Source organism: Xenopus tropicalis, chromosome 7 (assembly GCF_000004195.4).
Source record: "Xenopus tropicalis strain Nigerian chromosome 7, UCB_Xtro_10.0, whole genome shotgun sequence".
NCBI lineage: Eukaryota > Metazoa > Chordata > Amphibia > Anura > Pipidae > Xenopus > Xenopus tropicalis.
In genome coordinates this window covers 113,636,930-113,661,801 of record NC_030683.2, presented here as the reverse complement: position 1 = coordinate 113,661,801, position 24,872 = coordinate 113,636,930, and the positions used below count along the sequence as shown (strand labels likewise).

Sequence of the window (24,872 nt, the reverse complement as noted above, 5' to 3'; positions counted from 1 at the left end):
GAATCAGTCTATATTACAATATAATGACATACAGGTATGAGATCCGTTATCTGTAAAACCATTATCCAGAAAGCTCCAAATTATGCAAAGGTCATTTCCCATAGGCTCTATTTTAAACAAATAATTCACATTTTTAAAAATGATTCTTTCTAATAATAAAAAAGTACCTTGTACTTGATCCCAAGTGAGATATAATTAATCCTTATTGGAGGCAAAACAATCTATCAATTTTTTGGGTGTATTTAAATTAAGTTTAAATTGTTTTTTAGTAGACTTAAATGATAGAGACCAAAGTTATCTGGAAAAGCAACAATGGCCAGACAGCATTATACATTTTCAAAATACAGGTATGAGACCTGTTATCCAGAATGCTTGGGACCTGGGTTTTTTTCTGGATCCAGAAAAAAAACCCAGGTCCCAAGCATTCTGGATAACAGGTCTCATACCTGTATTTTGAAAATGTATAATGCTGTCTGGCCATTGTTGCTTACATTTTTCCCATTCCCCTCGGCACGGAATGGGTTTAGTTTACTAGGTGTTAGGTTAAACCGCTTGAAAATCAGGGCTGTGTTTTTTTATGACATCTGCCCCCTTTCCAAATCTTTTTAATGGATTTCACAACTTGGCTTGGGAATTAGCATCCTGCTTTTTCCCATGTGAGAAGTCAGGCAATACCGACAAAGTCTGTCTGGAATCCGCAGCACAGCACACTCCCCTAAAGAGTTCAGTTAGCAGGGTATTATTTTTAGAGGCTGCACAGTGTTGGACTTGGGGCAGGAGTGACCTGCACTGTTCAATAGGGTCCCGAACATTAAGAAGGAGTGTGGGAGGGAGGAGCCACAGATGTGTATTTTTATTTTGCATGGAAATACTGTGAGCTTATGCAGTCCAGAGAACCTGATACCTTCATCTCTGTGGATCTGTTTACAGCACACAGCGCAGGACTGGCATTGGTATGAGGGTCTGGAAAGAAGGGGATGGAAAGAGTGCAAGCCTAATGTTAAGCCACTGAATACAGCAGCCACTATGAGAAGGCAGGCAGTAAAGGTTGTGATTTAAAAAAGGAAATGAGGGAAGGCACTGTATGTTCATTGCATGAAAGCAAGTTGTACTGGAAATAGATTGGATTCAAAGGAAAGGCCAGGAAAAGTTAATGTAAAGTTGGCTGAAGAGAGAACCAAGCAGACATGATACATAAATGTACAATTACTCCCATGTAAGTGGAAGCCAAGCTCATGAAAGGGATTGACAGGTTCAAAAAGTAAGTTCCGGAAGGCGAATACGAAAAGCAAAATAAGGTACTGGAAAAAAGAATGTGAAGGCTGAAGCTGGGAAATAAGAGAAGTAGTACCGAAAAGCACCCACAAAATTAATCAAATCATAGCATTGGAGCTATGGATGGTTTAAATCAAACAGGACAACGCTAAGAATACCAATATGCCCTCGGTCATGGAGAACGGGGAGGAAGTGACTGGGAACTCAAGCCTTGCCCTGATTCCAGACGAGAAGAAGTATGAAATCTGCCGGCAAAAAGATTGCTGTGAGCGTGTGGTGATCAATGTGTCTGGGCTGCGGTTTGAGACCCAAATCAGGACCCTCCATCGGTTTCCTGATACTCTGCTAGGAGACCCAAGGAGAAGAATACACTTCTTTGATCCCTTGAGGAATGAGTACTTCTTTGACCGAAACCGACCATGCTTTGACTCAATACTTTATTTTTATCAGTCAGGGGGTCGACTTCGCCGGCCGACCAACGTCCCTTTAGATGTCTTTATGGAGGAGTTATTGTTTTATCAGCTTGGAGACAATGTAATCAGGAAATTCCGGGAAGATGAGGGATTTATGAAAGAGGAGGAGAGACTGCTTCCAGAATGTGAGTTCATGAAACAGGTCTGGCTTCTATTTGAACATCCAGATAGCTCATCTGCAGCGAGAATCATTGCCATTATCTCTGTTATGGTCATCCTTATCTCCATTGTCATCTTCTGCTTAGAAACACTACCGGAATTCAGAGATGACAGGGATCTGTCTTTACCGGTAAGTTATATTTTATATTGTTATCCTATAGTTAAGCTATGGCCCTCCAGGTTTTGGAGAGAACTAGCTGCATGCCCAACCAGCTAAGATACCATTTTTTTCTTTAAAAATTGGGTTTAATCTACCGTAATCTCCCCCCACACACAATATATGCATTGTTGTACAATTACCATTTTATAGTAACAGCAATGTCCAGGGCATCCAACAACCATTCATCTCAAAGTTCACCCAAATTCACTTTCTACACGCCCCCGTCCTCATCCCCCCACTTAGGTTTAAATGATACTACTTTCTCCCGTCTCACCTAGTAGGAAATTAGGCAAAGTCAACTGTTAATAGTGGTCCCGAACTGAGAATTCTCAATAACAATGGCCAATGGAGACATCACAATGGAGAATGACAATTGACACCTCTTCTGGGGTCATTTTGCAGCAGCTGACTATCATTAGTATTACAAAAGTGCCTCCTGTTTTCCACTTAGCACTTGCTATTTTTATAGTGGGACTGCCCTAGTTCATTATCTGTCCCATAAAAATATATTTGCTATGGATTTAAAAAGCTGCCAGCTGAACCTGCTATGAAGGCAAATAGATGGGATAGTCTTTGAAGTATTTTGCATGCCATACCCTGTGACGTCATTCATTTTTACACTGAAAAATGTCAACATGAAGAGCATACTGAATATGGAATATGTAGGTTGTTTGGATCCTTATAAAAACTGACAATAGTAACTGTGATAGGGCCCTTAGATTATCAGCTCCACTGGGGCAAGGAATAATGCAAATGATGAGCAAACCAAAGCACTATATAAATAAGGATAGTAAAACAATAAGAATGTATCAGCTGTGCTACAACAATTAGATTTATAATTACAAATATCACAGCTTAATGTCAAATACCACAGCTCAGTAACACCCTCACTCACTCTTACCCATCATATTCATCTATGTGTGCTAAATAAAAGGCCAATTTTGTATTTTTGATTAATGTATATTTTTCTACACAGCTTTTCTACTTTTCTCTACAGAGAGATTGCATGATGCAGTAAGAGAGATTAAAATAGTCTCAGCGTGGGGCAAGGTCAGGGCACAGTATCAATACCCAGTTGGTTATTAAGACAGAATCACAAGATGTTCCAGTCTTTCCTGGACAGAAATAGAAAATACGGGCCCCAGAGCAGTGCAGCAAAAGTAGGGCCCAAACTTACTAAAGTAGAGCTGTAATGTTTAAAATAGTGTAGCTGTGTATGAAAGGCCAGATAATAATAATATTATAACAACCAGAGGGCCCACTTGGCTCAGCAGAGTGCTAGTTCAACTCTCTATTTAATCCAAAATGACAGTTTTACTTTGGGCTTTTCCCAAAATGCTGGGCATTTTGGGTTAAACTGATAACTGAATTATATAAAACATGGCTGCCTGTATAATACCCAAGTTTACATCATGTTATGGAAATGACCCATAAAGTATAATAGGATATTTTTTATTTTCTTATATTATAGTGGCATTAGGGTTGCTATATGGCCAGTATAGCCAATAAATCAACCATTTAGGGCTGGCACCGCTATTACAAATTTAACGGCAATTTACTTGCCAGTAAAATACACTATAAATCCCCCACTTTCCTCACCCCCTTCGCCGCTAAACACCTTTTAAAATCACAGGCCAACCTCTATCAGCCCATTTCCCTGCCCACTCCGCCCATTTAACAGTCACATTCACCCTAGCCCTGACCGGTGTGCCCACTTCCCACCCCCTTACATCATAGCCCCACCCCCAAAAAAAGTCATGGCAGGCCCAGACCCCAAGGCAGGTATTATAGAAAAACAAGTTGCCAACCCTAAGTGGTATATACTGTATAACTTGCACATCCTTCTTCTTCTAGAGGGAGGATTGCCCACATCATAGGGGTCATTTTGAACAATTTCAGATGCAATTTACTATGATTTATACCTACAATGCGGTGTTTTTTTTAACCACAATTCCAGCATCATTGTGGGCAATGGTAGACTTGCATCTGCTGCAATTGCACCCAAATTGGGTCCAAGTTGCATTTAGCATTTCCAGAGTAAAAGTTGAGTCACTTCTGGAGCGTGAATTCCATTGACATATGTATCTGATTTGCTTGGTGCAAGTGTGGTGCACCCATTGACACAACCCACTGTGGGAACTATGGAGACAACAGCATGTCCTGGGTGGTAGTAGCTCCATGGATCTCCAGTGCCAGTAGGCGCACTCGTGCACCATTTATGAGATTATACAAGATGGACACAATTTGCTCTCAAATAGAAGTGCAGGACCATGTTTGGATGGAAGTACCTTACTAAATCGAGTCAATATGGACTCTCCATTGCATCCATTTTAGAGCTCTCGCAGTTGCAGGTGTGTTGGTTAATAACCCCTCATGTCTTTACCTAAGGTGATTTGGCCTTGTAAAGAAATGTGTGTGGTCCATCCATATCTGCATTTCCTCGCACACACCAAATGCATACACATTAACTGACTACTGGTGATATTGACCATAGTGTGTGTGAATGTGATAGGGACCTTAGATTGTAAGCTCCACTGGGGCAGGGACTGTGAATAATGAACAATTTTCATAAAGTTCTGTGGAACACACCATCACTATATAATCAAAGGATAATAATAATGTGCCTGGTAGATTTACAAGAGTATCCAACACAGCAAACAGCTTACCATATTTGGATTTCAGGCTGGAGCCTCATTCTCCTATCTGGGCCCCTTAAGAAGAATGGTGCATGCTTCTATGGAGCACATTCAGTACAGTGAACTCAAAGTGAGGCCTACATATGGTCCCTTGGATAAGGAAGTCAATCCATGGGACCCAATGAAAATGTCTATTTATGAAATGTGGTCTTTACATCAACTTGTGACACATGGCAAATTGCTTAGCGCAATTCTTAATGTTTTCACATTGGCCTTTGTGAGTTCCATCGTGGGTTGATGTCGTCCTTCAAATGAGTCAAATGAGCTCTTATGAGCACCATAACATTCAAACATTCCCATAAGCTGACCTGATTCAACTGGTCTCGCCTTTGTTAATATGGGAGTTATAATAAGGGTGTAACCTAATGGCACAGCCTGCAGCATATATATGCAGGATTTATTTCTACTTGTAAATCTTCCATTCGCCAACAGCTATGTTTTACTTCTCCCCTTAAATATATTCAAATCAATTCGTTCATCTTAATGACAGTCTCTCAGATATTATCTATTGTACATGCTACTGTTGAGAGAGATCTGTATTATGTCATATAGAAAGCGTGCAGAGGGTATGGGAAATATAAAGCAGCGTGTATAAGGTTACAGTTACACAGGGATCACTTTAACCATTCATGCTCGGGAGGGAGCATTATGGTTATCACTGCTGAATCGGGCAGACCTGGAGGTATAATGGGGCATTTATGTTAGCATAGACATACAGTAAATGCTACAAAACCTTACCAATTTATATTTTGTTTTTTTTTATTAAAACCTATATATCAACAAAGGGCAACTGCTTCCTTTTATAACTCAATTTTTTCAACCGAACTTGGGGCATCTCTAACAAGTGGAGGTCATTGACATAAGGCTGATGCCACACAAGGCGTTTTTACGCTGCGTATTTTCTAATTTTCTCAGCGGCTGGAAAACGCCCGATATCATCATCCATAGAAATAACTTGAAAAGACTCGAAGCAAACCACACAATGCGGAAATACGCTAGAAAACGCCTTAGCACGGATTTTTCAAGCGTTGGCCGAAATACGCCAGTATTTGCACAGCAAGCTATTCCTATGTATACACAAAGGCAGCTGCCAGACCTAGCGGAAATACGCGGCGTTTCTTACTATTTCGCACTATTAGCACCATGGAAACGGGATTTGCTACGTCACCAGTACTAGGCTGAAAAACGCCATTGTCAGGGGCTGTGTGGCTTGTGCGGCGTTTTGAGGCTGAGAAAAAATGCAGCGTAAAAACGCCATGTGTGGCATCAGCCTTACATCAGATCCAGCTGCACTTATTTACTGCTTAGTCTCCATGTCATCAGTGCAACAGCGATACACACCTTTTTCCACATTGTAAAAACGCTAACAGTAGGGCTTATATACTAAGTGCAAGGTAGGATGCAAAGTGCAAAAAAGGGGCAAAATCTTCTATATTTTTTAAATTTTGATCCCTGCCCTGCACTTATTTGAATTTCCAAAGCTCCATTTTAGTGGTCAGAGAACTGTGTTCCCTCCTGTTTGCCCTCAAATTTTAATTCTTCTATCCCATTTACCACTTTAGTTGCACATCTCTCCACTCCCTTTATCTCATTAATACAGTATCCTTCTCAAACTGCACTGCATACTCAAGGTGAGGCCTTACCAGAGACCTAAAAAGAGGCAAAGTTATGTTCTCATCCCTTGAGTCAATGCCCTTTTTATACAAGACAGCACTTTATTTACTTTATTTAATATAGAGTGACACTGCCTTGAGTTTCACAGCTTGTTATCCACAACAACCCCCAGATCCTTTCCAACTAAGGATCCCCCAACACACTACCATTTAGTATATAACTCGCCTTTATGTTATTTCTACCAAAGTACATAACCTTGTATTTATCAGAATTAAACCTAATTTGCCAATTTGCTTGCCCAGTTCTATAATTTAGCCAAATCAGTCTGCAAAGTGGCAACACCCTGCTTGGAACTTATAGTTCCCTACCATGACTCTAGTCTTTGTGCCTGTAGAATGGAAATTAGACAGAAAATGGATAGTAACTGATGTAAAGGGCTGAACAAACTCTGTCAAGTGCCTGCAATATTAAGTCTATATGAGTCATTTTAATAGCAGTTGTCTACAACTTAAATATATACTCAAAGAATGAAATATTGGTATAGATTTAAGGGTATTATTGTGGCTCACCCATAACAACATGGGGATTTTTGGGCCCTGGCTAATAGGTCACGAGCCCCTGCCTTGAAAGGCATTGAGATTAGGGTTATTGCATTTCTGATCTTTCTAAAGCTGGCCATACACGTGTAGATTTTTAAAAGATCTTTTCATTATTGTACAACCAAGCTTATCTTGAAATGATCGTTTGATTTGTCCATCAACATAAATGACCATTTCAAGCCATATTGTTTAGTTGAAGCTAGGAAAATGTGTGTAGCTGCCTGCTTGGTCCTGTGAACAACTGAACAATGGACAAATTTCATTATTAATGACAAAATGAAAACCTCTATAAAGCAAAGAGCAGTTAATTAGATTTCAAGATAAAAAAAAAAAAGAACTGGATGGGGGTTGCCTTGATCATGGATTAAATAGCCGTACAGTATGTCTCATGGAACAAGCATTGCTGCAAGCAGAGAAACATTTTCTTAGCAAGGGGCCCGCCCGGTGCAGAGATTAGTTCCTCTGTTCTCTCAGTCTGTCACTAGGTCCGTACAACACAGAGCAATGTTTCTCTCATCTGTTGGCCTTGCCCTCTGTGTTTGCTAAGTTGCTTCACTGTATTTGTGTAATGATATCCATTGATCCTATGAGAGATCTTCCCTGGGCATCCTAAAGAGTGCAACAGACCTCAGCATCTAGACGGAATCTAAGGATATATATATATATATATATACATGAACATGCATTACATTAACTTGAATGAATATTTAGTAGCCTGCTCTTTCAAAGAGGGGTAGTTATAATAAATGTTCAGCCTGCTAGTTGGTATCTTCTGGTATTAATGCTGTTGCCAAAATACTGCAGCTAATGCTTCCTCAGAAAGTCTCCAGACATCAGGGATAAACTGGATGCTGGACAGTGGTTGTCTATAGAATGGTCCAACTGGTTTAGGATGCTGGGTGCTGTATTTCATAAGAGGCTGAGGAGTGAAACGTTAACCCAAAACTCAAAAAAGTGACATCAAGCGCAGGTGTGCTTGTGATATTACTTCCGCATACTGGGGTGGGTGCTTAGGGTGGCAGCAGACCTATATACAGCCCTAGCTTAATTCTGCCCTTTGTTTTAACTTAAAAAAATCCACGTTTTCCTATTTTTTGCCATTGTAAAGCACTAATTTGAAATGTAGGCTTATTTCATTGCCCTTACTACCCCCTTTCTTTATAATAACAGGCCAATGTGTTCAGAGCTCCCTGTCTACCTTTAAATAAACAAACCCCTCCCTTCTCTAAGCAGCAGCCTTTGAGCAGCTAATTATCAGGGGCCTCTCGGTGGCCTAGTAATTTGTTTTATCAGCTCCTTCAGTTCTTCGGAATCAGGATGTGCTAAAGCAAAACTGGCCTTATAGTCATGTTTAGTACAGGTGTAGGACCCGGTATCCAGAATGTTCGGGACCAAGGGTATTCCAGATAAGGGGTCTTTCTGTAATTTAGATCTCCATACCTTAAGTCTACTAAAAAATTAATAAACCATTAATTAAACTCAATAGGATTGTTTTGCACCCAATAAGGATTATTTATATCTTAGTTGGGATCAATTACATGGTACAGTTTTATTACTACAGAGAAAAAGGAAATCAGTTTTAAAATTCTGAATTATTTGATTAAAATGGAGTCTATAGGAGACAGGCTTTCCGTAATTCAGAGCTTTCTGGATAATGGGTTTCTGGATAAGGGATCCCATACCTGTACAAGAAATAAGAGAAACCATAACTATTCTATAATTGAAACAATAGGCAAAAAGTATGTTCAGAACATGCCCAGTTCATAGCACTCATGTTGAAAAGGGGTGTATATTGTCTGGGCTTGGGGGCTGTAGTACACAGTTGGAGGGAGACAGGTTGACCATCACAATTTATATAATTATTTTTTTCATGTTGGCTTATACGAGGCCCCACAAAGCAACAGATGCTCCCCAATAGGGTTGCAATCATTGCACTAAAAAATGAATGGAGACTGCTGTCAGGACATAGAGCAAAAAAGCACCATTCGACACAGACCTCCTAAAGGAATGTCCCATGTTGTATTTCCAGCAGCAAGTGCTACACAATGTAAAATGGAATGTACATAATTATAAGGTCATACACGCGTCGTTCATCTGGGCCTAAAGGAAAGCACATTATTTCTGACCCTCCTCCCCATTTCGCACATTTTCCTCCGGTATCCATTACAGTGGTAATTTCAGAACATATCCGTACGTGCTTAAAATAGAAATCCTAATAGCCCTACCCCTCGTGGCATCTTTAAAATAAATTTGATGGTTTCTTACTGTAGTTGTTGAGTTCCATGATGTATTTATGTGTTTGAGAAAGTGCCAAGTTATCAGCTCGGCTTAACCCAACTGTCTGGGGCAATGCAGTGCCATGCAAACAAGCATTTTACTATTGTATGGTAAAAAAAAGAACTACATTTTGGATATAAATGTACTGACAAAATGATTATTACTATTATTGTATGTATTAAAGAAGGATATTAGAAGGATTTAATTGACAGGTATTTCTTTCATTTACATGTTAAACTGTTTTCTACAAACACAGTGTTTGCGTCCAAATGCACTCTGCAAACTTCTATACAGTAGTACTCAGGAGCGAGCAGTCCTTCCTGCCTTCCATTCCGAATTGAGTGATGCTGCACAACGCTGTGCAAACCTGGAGCTACCATTACGTCCTGACCAGGCCGTAGCTCCCGGGATCCCTCAGCACCCTGCGTCAATAGATGCAGTGCACTTGTGCCTAAAGAATCAACACAAGCAGCAATAGCACGCCAAACTAGAACTAATGTGTGCAAACACAAGAACTGATGGCAGACAAAAATTGGTGAATCAGGCACAGACTTTGTCAGATACATCCAATTTAATGCCTTCTTGCACAGTGCAGAACAGTGAAATGTGGGGGGAAACAAAACACAACAGCAATTGCACCGAAAGAGCACTTTGCTCACTGTGTTAGGGTAAGTGAATGCGCCCTCTGGAATTGGTATAGATATGGGCTATGGGTTGGTCTTATACCTATTTCTTATATTACTTATATTATTTATATTTTACCCCATTAAGCATTTTTTAAAATGTTCTTTTTCTACCCTGCTCTGACGATGTAATTTCTGGTTTGCAGCACTTCCTGTGTAATGGTGGTCATTGGGTTGCGGATTGGGCTGCAGGTTGGGTCAGGTAGAAGGTCAAAGCAAGTAAAAATGTGGGTTGCCCACCACTAGGGTTTCCATCTGTGCTGGCAATCCTACCCGCCCTGGATCCGGGTTTTAAAAACTGGTTCCACATAGAACAGGTTCCACAAATTACAGAAAGACCCCTTATCTGGAAGACCCCAGGTTCCAAACCAGATCCCATAGATGCATTTAGATAAGATGCAGAATATTGGAAAATGCAGCTTATCGCTCATTTTCTTGTGTTACTGGTTCTCTAAGTGGGCCATTTGTGCAAAGCCACATCTACATCCCTTTTAGTTTTAATTTTTGCGTCTAAGTGGCAGATTTATTAGCTCTGTTCAAGCTCGAGTAGAAAAAGTGTCTTTTCCACAAAATATGTTTCACATTTGTGAAAAGTGTCATTTCTTTTTCCAAATCTATTACTTGTGGTTATTTATTAAAGCATTTTTAAAAATCCCACGTTTTTCTTTTTTCACCAAAATATTTTCCCAGGAATACAATTTCGAAAGCTATTTGAACCCTAAGGTAAAATTGTTGGAAGCACGCGAGAAAAAAAAAATACATGAAAAAGAAATACTTTTCCCACATGTACACACAAGATAAAATTGTTACAGTGCTGGAAATCCATTATCCAGAAAGCTAAATGTTACATGATTTTTTTAGTAAATTACAGAAAGACCCCTTATCCAGAAAATTCCAGGTCCCAAGTATTCTGGATAACAGGTCCCATATCTGCATCAAATACAGTTTTTGTTCATTTGTAGATTGTAAGCTCTTTTGGGCAGGGCTCTCTTCACCTCTTGTATTGGTTATTGATTGCTTTATATGTTACTCTGTATGTCCAATGTATGAAACCCACTTATTGTACAGCGCTGCGGAATATGTTGGCGCTTTATAAATAAATGTTAGTACATAATAATAATGTGTAATTTAACACTGTGGGTACTTTGTGGTGCCCATAATAGAGAGATCTGCATCTACTGCACACCCTAAAGTCTGTCATAGCCTGTAGCCTGGGCTTAAGAAGAGAAGGAATGATGTGACTATTCTTCAGGTAGCTCAGTGATATCCAGAAAATAGTTTACAAATAATAAAATAATTAAATATATAAAAACCAGAATAACAACTGCTTCATTTTGACTTTTTACCTGTGCCATTTTGTCTTGTGTAACACACATTCATTAGTTGTACCCATGCTTTAAGGTGGCCATACACTGTAAGATCTGCTTGTTTGGCGAGCGGAGCAGATCTTCTCCTGATATGCCCCCTACAGGTAGGCGATATCGGGCTAATAATTAAAACTGCAGGCATAGGTGCTGTTGGTTCAGAGACCGCATCAACAAGCTGATGGAAAAATCAAACCTGCTGATCAACATCTGCCCAATTTCAGGCCAGATGTCGGTGAAGCTGCTGAATCGTTCTAAAGGACCCATAATTGGCAGCTAAAATCAGCCACCTTTAGACTTGTATTGCTTAGATTCATGCCCTTAATCCTAACTTTACAAAGGGAATCAGGCATTAATCCACCAGTAACATCAAATAAATGAAGTCCTTTTAATGTCTGTTTCAAAATGTATCGTTAGGAGGGGATATTGCGATGTTAGGGCTTCCCTCACTTGAGATCATAGCCAAGACATGGTCATAAAATACTCAGCCAGGGGGCATGCTGTGATGTACCAGGGACTGCCAATCCCATGTCATCGTAGCAATACCATATAGTTGGCACATCTGTGCTCACAAATATGGCTTCATTTTGTAGCACTAAATTTCATTTTAATGGAGGCATAAATGGGGCTGCAGCATTGGTGTCATTATCAACTGTATCATGCCCGATTGTTTTCAGTAGTTTCATAAATATATTTGATCTACATTTAAGCAAAGGGGGTTGATTTACTGACAAAGGTGCTTTATTTTTTTACCGGTTGAGTAATGCATAGAATCCTTTTCTTCTTTTTCATATTTGTGGTTGATCAATCAAAACTGTTGATTGATTGCTATGGACTGCATTTTAGCACTAACCAATTATCAGCCCCATAATTCTTAGTTACTCTGCATTTGTCTGAAAATCATGATTATTTTACTACCTATGGTTTCTTTTTGTGTGGCTTTTGAGGGAAAAGTTATAAATGTGAATGTTATACTCCTATAGTTTTAGAAATGACCAGAAGACAAATTCACTCCAAATCTTCCTCCAGTTGCCTATCAGGTTGGGCCTCACTGCTTTGAGATCTAATGTACAGAGACAAATGCACCAGTGTGTGCAATAGAGGTACCTTCACACTGCAATTCCATAGAAAAACTGGAGCGATTCCATGTTTAATCCTTGTGAGGTAGATAATTAGATTAATTAAAGAAAAACAAAGGGCACTTGAACACAATTTATAGTCTCTGGTTCTGTAATATATCCCTTCCACATAGGTAATCAGATTAGCAGAGCAAAAATAATCCCCCTGCATGGATTAGAGGCCTGCATATCTGTAAACACAGGGGGAAGGAAGTTGTGTACTGGGATCTAATTATCCAGCTCACAAGGACTAAACATGGAGTAGCTTTCATTCCCCTGTTTGCCCTGTTTAGCTTAGAAATAACAGAAACCATAGATTTTTCCTGATTAAAACTATAGGCAAAAAGTATGTTCAGCACAAGCCCCATTCATTTTACTCATGTTGAATAAGGGTGTAAACAGTTCCTTAAACATCATGTAAACTTAACCTGCACTTTACCTGCATCTTCTCTACAAGGGATTACTGGGTAATTTATTAATAAGTATCTAAAGCGAACTGGAGGCCTTAAGGCCAGATATGGCTCTCCAAGGCATTTCTAAGCCCAGTGGCTAAATAGTTTGGAAAATAGGTCAAAGTGGACATCATTCCATCTTCCTTTGTGCACCTATAGTAGCTTAAAACATCAATGAAAGCAATGGGTTGCGCAAGTCAACTGCAAGACTCAACATTTAGGGGTTTGTGGATGCTGCATACAAGAGTTGTGTACCACAAAGCGAACAGAAAAGCTAAACCAATGGGCATATACATTAACTAGTATGTCAGGTCAAATGAATATCCTTTTCTTTTAGTGGTCTTTTAGTGAATATGGTGACATTTCATCTTTAATTATGGTATTTATTGAAGGAAAGGCCAAATATTGCTTGCTGGGAAAGCACTTGCTTCTTTTCTGCTGAGATGAAAGCAAAGCTAAGATATATTTGGAATGCACTTTTTACTAATGTGACTAATGGTACCTGACCAACACATGGGGAGGCTCCAGACTGATATTCCTAATAAACTGTTTTAGCACCCTAATCTCTAGCTCTGGAACCCCATGCACAACAATAAAAGTAGGGACTCGGAGGCCGTCGCCCAAAGCAGTAAATGAAGACCCAGCCAGATGACTGCAAACCATGACCTTAACGTCACATACAATGTGCCACCTATAAAATCTGAAACCCAACATTGTCTGGATGTCAGAAGGTGGCTGAGCAGAAATTCCAACCATTCTCAATCAGCCATCCTTTTAAATCACTCATCAGATATCACAGCACAGTCATAGCACAGTCAGTTCAGAGCGGTTACCCTTTGTGAGTGTAATAAGGGCACTTTGCATAGAGGCTTAGCTATTCAAAGGGATGTGGGTGCTTGATGGAGGCTGTATTACAAAAATAACTGGGATTTAATTAGCTGGAGATATTTGGTAGTCATCATGTATAGTGATGGTCTGCTGGAGTTTAAACACTTTGCTCTCTATATAAGTTACATAGTTACATAGGGTTGAAAAAAGACCAGAGTCCATCAAGTTCAACCCTTCCAAGTAAACCCAGCACCCACAACCCACACCTACCAATCTGTACACTCACATACATAAACTATATATACCAACATTAATACTAACTGTAGCTATTAGTATCACAATAGCCTTGGATACTATGCTCTGTGAATACAGATTTTTTATTTTTTTTTAAACCCACCGGGACATTTTCAAACTATTTTGGTTGTAGTCATTCATTTAGGTCCAATGTTTGCTTCCGAATTCAAACGCAAAGAACACCAAGCGCTCCGGACTCTGGGGTCTCACTTTAAAAACGGATCTTTATTGATTCATTAAAAGAATGAACGCCTAACGCGTTTCATGCGCTTGCGCACTTACTCATAGGCTTGATCCCAAAACAATATTACAGTGTATTACAGTGTGCTGTAGTTTCTCAGATATATAAGACAGCAAATAAGGCTTATTGGCCTCAGTGCTGTATCACCCCACCCACTGCTGTAGGCCCCACAGTTTGGGGCCAAAATATACTAATAACTTATACTGCAGTGTAACAATACAGTGCCCAACAGTGACCAAATTAGTGTGCTTGCTTGATTCTACCATAGTCAAGAAAATTTGAAGGTCCTGTGAAGGCCACTACGTTACTGTACGTATGTAAGTCAGGTTATCGTCAAAATGTTACCGCGAGGTTAGTCATTTTAGCTGGACTACTGGAACAAGGCATTGATGTGAATTATTTATTATAATCTATTATCGATCAGTATACTGTCCCAGTAATTGATTCTTCTTTTTTCTTCCTTACCCCCTTAGTGGTTTCTGTAACTTCATTCACATGAAGGTAATACAGTTAGAAGGCATCGTGCAGATGAGTGAGAGGTAGAAAACTCCACAGAAAAGGCATTTGGGAATATTGGACCTGTCTGTATTTGGGGAGATGATCAAGGTCCTATGACTTAAATTCAAGTCTTGCTTGGAGGTTGAAACTTTGATTTGGGTCCCTCAAAGCTAATAACAAGGTTACAGATAAAGAGAAACATTGATGTATGAGTGGTTCAGCCATAGTTTCAAGAACACCTAGCACACCAAGAACATCTAAAACACTGATGGTTTTATCCCAAATATTACCCACACCAACTGGGCTTTCTTGTATGTACAGGTATCTAAGCAAATAGGCATTCTTCCAAACTAACATTCAGCCTAGGCTCAACTGCCACTGCTTTAGGCCCTCCTGGGGTGGCGGCAGCTCCACAGTTTGGTACAGTTGTCCTGGAAGTTCCTTGCTTTACACTATTAGTAATATAAAGAATAAGAACTTTTCATTAATTCATAAATCATAATTGTCAGCATTACATTTTTTGAGGTTATTGATTAAAAGGAACAGTGTCATGTAAATATACAAGTTTCTAACTATATCATTAGACTTGACAATGATACATCTTAATTAGGATTATTATCCTACCAACCTGAAATAAGAGACACAAACAGAATCTACAGGGAGGGGACTCTCTTCTCATTTGTATGCAAGCTAAAATGAATTGTGGGAAGCAAACCAAGTTTGACTCCAAAAATGTCCTTTTTCTAGGAATACTGTATAGGCTAAAGTTCGGAGTTTAAAGCCAGCACCCTTGCTTATCATTTTCACAAATGCAGACCATTTATTATCTTATTGGTGCTTGTCAGCATATGCAAGCTGGGAAAATGGATCCATACAAACAAGATTTAAGGGTGCATTTATTAACACTCAGTTTTTATAATTTTCACATTTCAGGTCTTTTGTAGCCAATATATGATTTTTCACTATTTATTATGAAACAAACTGCAGCACATCCGAAAGCAAAATACGCCATGTAAAAGCTGCAGAGATCATGTTGAAGTCAATGGCAGATGTTCCTTTTACAACTGGAAGATCTGTCTTTGCTTTGTGGTCTTCGTGGTTTTTTTTTTTTTTTTTTTATGCTGTCATTTGTACAATGATACATAAATGTCGCCTTTTTTGTGCAATTTTCATGTTTTTTCAGTGTCTTTTTTTTGGTTGTGCTTTACCAATTCAGTTTTTTTTTTAGAAATGACTTTTTTACAAATGAGTTGAGCCCTGGTGTTAAGAAACTCTAAAACCATGAATAGGGGCAGATTTACTAATCCACGAATCCGAATTCCGAAAGGGAACAAATCGTATTGGAAACAAAAATTTTGCGATTTTTTTTTAGTCGACGTTGTGATTTTTCGTATTTGTCGCGACTTTTTCGTCACCGTCGCGACTTTATCATATTTGACGCGACTTTTTCGTCGCTGTCGTGACTTTATGGTATTTTGCACAACTTTTCCGTTGCTGTCGCGATTTTTTCGTATTGAGCGATAGTAAACGGCAGAAAAACCAATCAGATTTTTTCGCAACGCAGCCGAAAAATTTGCGGAAAATATGCGAAAAAGTCGCAGCGGCGACGAAAAAATCGCGGGACATAAAAAAATCGCTACTGTGACGAAAAAGTCATAAAAAATAACGATCATTGCGAAAAAACGCATTCGGACGCTTTCGGTCCATTCGTGAATTAGTAAATCTCCCCCCTAATGTTGATAGATGCCCCCATTTAGAGTAAGTGGCCCTTTTCTCGTTTGAATGTAAAGCAGATGGAATTCTGGGTAGGAGACAAAGTTTTGCTCCTGAATTTTCATCTTTATGAAATACCCAATAGGCTATAGCTTACCCACCCAATTTAAAGCTCAGCAGTCACTAAAACAAATGACTGCAGAGAGCAGCTATGTTAAGCTCTAAGGCAAGTTATTTTTATCCATCAATTACTCTATATCTGTCAGTGGGCATGCCCTGAGCATCATCCTAGTGTGGCATGATAACACCTGCAAATCACACTGTCACATATACACAAAGAAAAAGTTTAACCACAGGAAAGGGAAGTCACAAGCTAAACTTTACAATGAAGGCTACTTGCCAGAAATGAAGATAAACAGTGTAAAATCATGGGTAAGTAGAATATACAGCTTGAGAGTTGAGCTGGCCATAAACGTACCTAGTTTAGTATGATTTTTGGCCCGTGTGGGGGCTCACAAGTATCATCCAATTTTTGTACTATGGCGATTGGTCATTTAGTTGATCAGCCGGGTGAGAAAATTTCAGTTATAACGATAAAATCTGCGCATATTTTGTGTATTGGACAATATCCTTGGGGGACCTACAGTGGAAATGACTCTCGTACAATTGGTGTGTGCCAACTATTTCATGTTCAGAACATCCTCCAATTTGTTATTTTTAGGACTTTATCCTACAATTTCAGTCTGCATGTTAGTTTTAGATCATTGCATTTAAACAATATCCGAACGTTCATCGGAAGAAGACTAAAATCTGAACATGTATGGCCACCTGGAGAGAGTCATGTTCAATTCAGTGAGACCTAGACCTACACTTTTTTAAGCTTCTGTAATTAATTTTTAGGGCTAGAACAAACATGTAACCAATAAGAACTGCAGGATAATTTCAATCCAATGGCCAAAGTGCTCCTGTATATTGTGTCTCCAAGGCCTGGTTTCTTTGGATGAAGGTTCCTGCAAAGCAGCCATGGAAAATTATTTGGCTTCAGAAAAATAACCAATATCTTTCTTTACCTAGTTAGAACTCAGGGCAACTACAGCCATTTTTATATTTACCTCTCATGCAAACCCCATTGTTTCAGAAACAAGGAAATTAGCATTAAGCTTTACTGTGGATTCTGGGTTGGATGCATTTCCAGGAGATACATTTGACTCTTAGCAACCATTCTGGGATGGAAGAAAGCCCATTTTCTTAAGCTGAATGCAGTCAGCTGCAGGCATTGGCATGTCTAGGAGAATTTTACATACTACTCCAGGCACCCTTTGTCACTGCTATATGATCAAGAATGTTATTTACTTTATCTTATTATTACTGTATTAATCGGAGAAGACTTTTAGCCATAATAGACAGCAGAAATATCATTCCTTCCTGAGACCACTACAGCTAAAGAATATTCCGTCTATGAGAACAGCACAGTCAAAGCAAATAGGCTTTTGATTTAATTAATAAGACTTTAAACCCCTGGGATGGAGCCATTTAGTACCACCTGCTTTAGAATATACAGCACAGAAGTATCATAGCGCAAACACTATACCATTTACTCTTTAACCGTTGCCAGACTGCTTGTTTACGTGGCACACAAACCCCTGAACCAATATAATCAGCTTTTTTGGCTGAACCAAAACTGGGTGGCATTTCATTTTCACAGCATAAACTCAAGTGAAAGCTATTCCTCTCTCTTTATGAGTTATTTGGAAAGCAGTTCTATTCTTGTCTGGATTAGCACCACTCTCTAGTGTACCAGCATCTTGGTGTCACTTAATCTCAGGATTTTATTGGGCTCCAGAGCATTGGCTCGTCCAAAGTATCACTCTGTGAAGACAGAATTTTTGTAACTTTAGATTATCTTGTAAAACATGTAACAAAGTTAATTTTTGCTTACCTTTATTGTAAACCCTTTATGATAAATTTCATGGAACTACAGCCAAAACCCCAGAGTAAAACCTGCCAGGTTTAGCATATCAAACCAAAGCAAAGAATGTATGTAATCTGGGCCTCCACCTTTTATTTAATAAGTTCAAATATCTATAAAAAAATACTCAGACTCTGCCTGTATCACTATTTCACATTTTATAATAAAAGGTCACTGAAATTTAGCAGAGGGTGAAAAAGCTGACTATTACCCCCCCCCCCACCCCACCAGCGGCTGCAGCGACAACTGGTGAGATAAGGTTGAATGAAGCCATCAACTATTAGAGTGGCTGAATTGCTACAAATTGGCAAAAATACTGTGCCATATTTTCCAGTCTCATTGGCACAGTAAAATAATTGATAGAATACCAGTAAAAAGATAATAGGGAAATTACCTTGCTAAATAGAATAACTATACTGCATGAATAAATCACCATGTGGTAGAATACCTATCTGTCAGGCGCAGCCACAGGTGGGTGGCTGGCAGGTAGGAGCTTATATGCCGTGTAATATGGGTACAGGGGGTACTTCACTTGTGGATAGCCAGGAAACAAGTTATGTTGCTGAAACATGATTTATTAATGAAAATAGAGTAATAACAATATGGAAGTCCTTACAACAGGCCAGTGGTCAGAGGCAGGCAGAAGACGAAACAAATCCGTAAAACAGGCAGAGGGTCAGGACTGGCAGCAAACAAGGAGGGTCCGGAATAACGGGCAGTGGTCAAAGGCAGGCTGAAGGCAGGGAGAGTCCAATAATCAGGCCGAGGTCAAAACCGGGAGATCAACAGAGGTCGGGAACAGGAGTCGTAGAACAGGGAAAGGTAACGGAGTCAGGCAGGTATGCGGGCAGGAGTCAGGCAGGAACAGGGACTGGAACAAGCAGGTAAGGTCACTGGAACATAAAAGGCTCAATGATCAAGCAACCAGGGGTTGCTTGTGACAGGCTTATAAAGCCCGTTAATTGACCGATTGGAACCACCTGGGCTAATTAAGGGAGGAGAAGGAGAATATAAACACAGAAGCAAAGAAGAGGGGTTAACAGAATGTACAGGGCTGGATGCCCAAGGTCTCCAGTGGCTCAGTGCGGTAATGCTGAACCTGCCTAACATAGAGTCCTGAGTTCTGGTACAGGCAGGTCCTGACACCTATCATTGTAATCACAATACCAACATATGGATCACAGAAAGTTCAGAACTTACACATTAGTGCCAGGTGGTTCCCTACCAAAAACCGGACTGAGTGCAATGAGAGCAACAGAGTTGCAATGGACACCAGAACTTCTGGGGTTAGAGCAACACCAAACATCGGCTCTACCGTGATAAGATTATATGCCTACTCCCCATCTAGCGCAGCTACAAGGACACCATCATTTCTGGGCTTGTATCATTGAAAGGACTGCGCTGTGATAAGGCAGAAACCTTATGTTCTCATTCACATACAGTATTCAGGTGCATTCCTAATAAACTGAGTCCCTAGTTTTCCTAAATAAAGGTTTGCTAGGTTTACATTTCTACCAACCGGCTGCTAAATATATGGCTGACAGAGAAGAACCTCCACCATTATATTAGTCTCTACCATGCTTTAACCTGTAACAGGTCTTGAGCCTAAAGTATAATATTAGGGTTGCATATACATAGGCGTATAAAGTACAAACTCACATGGGATTACCCCACTGATGGTCATACTGTTTGCTGGGTACTCACTTTTAGCAGGGCTTTCTGCTCCAGTCCTTCCACAATGTAAGCAAAAACCAGAAACAAAAAATGTTATTCTCAAACCTCCTTTAGATATGGAGCAAATACCAGTCAGAAACACACTCCCGTCACTATGACATGTACAATCACATTTCATGTCTTTCTTTGGAACTTCATTAGAGGTTGTCTACACACAGCCTCACAGACAGAATCCCTCGGTGTAGCAAAACGTGGTGATTCTCAAATGTTCAATGGATGTTCTAGGTACTGTGCTATAACCCTTTTGTCATTCCTTTAGTGTCATCCAAATTTGAATTTCTAGATGTTACATCTATTCCCTACACTCCCTGTAACAATAACAACTCAAGACACAATTTCCTATCCATAGCATTGCATTAAACAAATAAGACTCTGATCTAGAAGAAACTAACAAGAGAGCTCTTGATTCCCCACCCCCCTTGTGTTTTATTATCATATAGTGTATATAAGATAAAACAAAAGGTCTTATTAAAGGAGAAGGAAAGGCTGAGGGGAAGCCAAATGTTAGGCACCCCCAGTGATTGTATTCGCTTACCTGAACCAACTGGCCGGTGCTCCTGTTAGGAGAAAACGGCACCGGCCGGGAGTAAATTCAGGTGAGTGATCTTCCTTCTCCTTTTGACGAGATCCCGGGGCCCACACATGTATAGATGAGCAAAACTCAACTTGTTAAAGTTCAGCTTTTAACTCCACTGTGGATACGCAAAGATCGAAGAAGGAAGAGGAACACTTAGGGGCACATTTACAAAAGCACGAACGCTCGAGTGTTCATGCGAATGCTCCGAGCGTATTTTTGCCGATTTTTTCGGAGCGTCCGCACGACTTTTTCGTATGGCGCACGACTTTTTCGGACGTTTGTACGAAAAAATCGGAAAGGTATTACCGCTATTTACAATTGTTCGCTACGAAAATTTTGTGATTTTCGGATCGCCAATACGATATTATCGTGACTAATACGATTTTTTCATAAGCATTTTCGTGATATTTGCGATCTTCCGAAATTTTCGTTTCCAATACGATTTTTTCCCATTCGTGATTCGGATTCATGGATTAGTAAATGTGCCCCATAGTCGCATACACCCCAGCCATTGCAGTTTCTCCTAACACAAGCACCAGCTGGGGGTGCATAACATTTTGGAACCCCCCAGTGATTGTAACTACAAACCAGAAGCAAACTAGAAAGCAACCAAAGGGTAGTGAGAGGGGAGAAAATTGAGAGAGGGAAGAGTAATAACATAATTACATTGAAAGATATAAAGAAATAACAAAAGGATAGAAGGTAATAGGGAGAACATACCATTGCTAAAATGATATATTATTACTTTGTATATAATAGTAACTGATGACAAATTCCAAGCCATGTCTACCCTATGGATATTTAGCTGTTGTTGAACTCCTATGAACTCCTGACATCCCTAAATACACACTGCTTGGCTAAGACGGAATCCCAACTTGACTCCAATAGAAAAAGAACAAAGTCAAATACCTGTGTCCATGTATGGGGATCACTAATACGAATCCAAAATAAACACATAAGTGCAAGTTGTATCTGGAGTCAGGCGTTATTATGATTATATTATACTATTATTAATTGTTTAACAATGTTTTGTGTAGTTTTTATAAATGTATTATGTGCATAACTCACTAATACAGACTAACAAATACAGGTTTTTTTTTAATTCTTATGCTGTACATAGTATATGAATATATATATAAAGTAGATGTATTTCAACTATACAGGCCTCATTTTTTAAAATGTTCCCCTTTTCTTAAAGAGTTACTGACACCAGAAATGAAACCTTTTATACATCTATTGTAACATTGTCTTACCATGAGCTTTATAATTATGCCAAAAAAGTATTTCCTGATGCTTTTCCATTCCCTATCTGATCCCCCATGTCCCTCTATGAGGAGGCGGCCATATTTGTGCAGCAGGAGGCCGTTAGCATTAGAAGCTATAACTGACAGGCTGAGAAGGGACAGTCAGGTTGGCAAAACAGTCAGGTTTAGGAACTTCAAGCAACAATTACTTACAAAACCAACCCTAACAGTGAAAAAAGATCAACATGACCTATAGGTAACTTTTTATGTAGATTCATAATTTGAAAAGTATTTTTTTGGTGTCAGTATCACTTTAAGAAGGAGCCTGGTAATTTCAGTTCATATTTTTTTCAAAATGGGTGATAATTGGCCTTCTATTATAAATAACTTGGGTTTTTTTTTTCTTGCAGGTAGCGCCTCATCGAGCTAACAGCACACACCATTTTAAGGAGAAAAGCCCCTTCGAGGACCCTTTTTTTATCGTGGAGACCATTTGCATCTGTTGGTTTTCTTTTGAGCTTTCAGTGAGGTTTATTGCGTGCCCTAGCAAGGCAGCTTTCTTCAAGGACATAATGAACATGATTGATTTTGTGGCCATCATACCATATTTTGTTGCTCTGGGTACTGAACTTGCTCGCCACAAGGGAGTAGGGCAACCTGCTATGTCTTTGGCCATCCTCAGGGTCATCCGTTTGGTCAGAGTCTTCCGTATCTTTAAACTCTCACGTCACTCTAAGGGCTTACAGATCTTGGGACAGACATTGAAAGCCAGTATGAGGGAACTGGGGCTGCTCATATTTTTCCTTTTCATTGGAGTCATATTGTTCTCCAGTGCAGTCTACTTTGCTGAGGCTGATCATGAGGATACAAAGTTTACAAGCATCCCTGAAGCATTTTGGTGGGCTGTGGTCACCATGACAACAGTAGGTTATGGAGATATGTCACCTGAAACAGTCGGTGGGAAACTGGTTGGGTCTCTTTGTGCCATTGCCGGTGTGCTGACCATCTCCTTGCCAGTGCCAGTCATTGTATCCAACTTTAGTTACTTCTACCACCGTGAGACTGAATGCTCAGATATTGGCCAGTACAACCATGTTGGATCATGCCCAAATGGCCCTCCTCATACTCCAAAGATAAAAGGAAAGGACAAGAGCCCTACGATAAGCAAACTTAGAAATACATACACCAATTCCAAGGCAAATTTCCTGGATGGACTAGGTCCTGCTGATGACAGACAGCTGGTTTCTGGCCAGTCCTCACATTTAATAACAGAAGTGTGATTTCGGAACTCAAGCATGTCTTCACTTAATGCCAACTCTTCACCCCTTGTCTTAAATTGTAACATTTACAACGAAGAGTCAGCCACAGAACGTTTTCCTTTTTCTCTTGAAATTTCCAACAAAGAACACTGTTTGGTGAGATAATCTCATCCAGAGAATGTGCACATTTTCATACTGGAACTTTAACAATTGTTGATGTTGATTTATTTATAAAAGTTTTCTCGTAGCCAAAGATAATTTGTAGTTTTACAAACAGTTATATAAGCACCAAAGAGCTGTGTTGGTCAGATGTCAAGAAAGCTTAAATACTTGCAGAAGGATACATGGTGATGGACTGCGCTCAAGTGAGTACAATACATAATGTGTTATTGCCTGAGCCATAGATGCCCAGTAGATCTTGCACTTTTTTATTGGTCAGTAGGAGGCTTTGTACCAACTGGCAAAGGATGCTCCATGAAGATCCCAAAGGGAACAGCTGGCCATCAAACTGACATGGAACTATGAAACTACAGATATGTGCTATTGAATTACATGTGCTGAAAAAGCCTGAGGGAAACAGCCAGAGGAGAGAAGACTCAAATGACAGCAAATGACTGAATGCATAAATATGTCTGCAAAGGTAATTCAGGGCCGGAATGCAGAATGAGCAATAAGGTGCCCTTTTAAAACCATATTAGTTTTCAATCCGAACATTAAAAATAAAAAACGAAGACAAATCCTGTCTAGTATTAAGGTTTCACAGCAAGGTTCCCCATCGCGCCAAGATGAGTTTTCTATGAACTTCAGGACTAAAAATCTGTGCTCTCAGATAAGGTGTAAGATTGAGAAATAAATACATTAAATATTTTAACAATACTGATACAAACTGGAGCTGTAAATGTTAATAGACTTCTACATGTGAAGGAGCAAATGCTAGCCATGACTATTCTCCTGGTCATAAAGGGGCAACATACACCCACCACGTGAGCTCAATAAATAGGACTTTCATTGAATAAGGCATTCTTTCTATTATTAAATAGAGTATGTATAGGTTTTATTATTTGTCATACTAAGCAGTGTAGAACAGTGGAATTGAAAGCACTTGCATTTTACCCTTGATTCCACCTCCTTGGCTTTTAGTTTAATCAGCTTAACAATCTTAAGTGTCTTCCTTCCTATCTTCATAATAAGAGTAAAAACAAAATAGGAATCCATTAGTATTTTTTAATGACAATATATATATTTTTTTAATTAAAAAATGGGCTGTCTTCAACTTAATAGCAGCCCTGTTTATGTGGCTTGTGTTGACTATGGGTGTATGTTGCCCCTCATTGACTTTTTGTCCTTTTGGTTATTCGACTGTTTTTTATAAGGTTCCCGGATCATGCGAAAATTCTGAAATACATTTAGACAATTCGCTAGAAGGGCTGCCAGGATTGGATCTCATTTTAAAGCAACCAATCTGCAACTTGCATTTAATAGATGTGCCCCTGACTTCTACAGTGGTTTGGATATCTTATATCAGTGATCCCCAACCAGTGGCTCAGGGGTAACATGTCGCTCCCCAACCCCTTGGATGTTGCTCTCAGTGCCCCCAAACCAGGGAGTTATTTTTGAATTCCTGACTTGGGGGCAAGTTTTGGTT

The 24,872-nt window shown here is 39.6% G+C and overlaps 1 protein-coding gene across 1 annotated transcript; it reads left to right on the top strand.

Moving 5' to 3' along the window:
- The first annotated feature begins 751 nt into the window (after positions 1-751).
- On the top strand, positions 752-23,823 carry kcna7 (potassium channel, voltage gated shaker related subfamily A, member 7). Its single transcript, XM_002939240.5, has 2 exons — positions 752-2,037; positions 22,379-23,823. Exons 1-2 carry the CDS (start codon positions 1,438-1,440, stop codon positions 23,246-23,248), a joined length of 1,470 nt encoding a protein of 489 aa, XP_002939286.2. The 5' UTR covers positions 752-1,437; the 3' UTR covers positions 23,249-23,823.
- Positions 23,824-24,872: the final 1,049 nt, after the last annotated feature.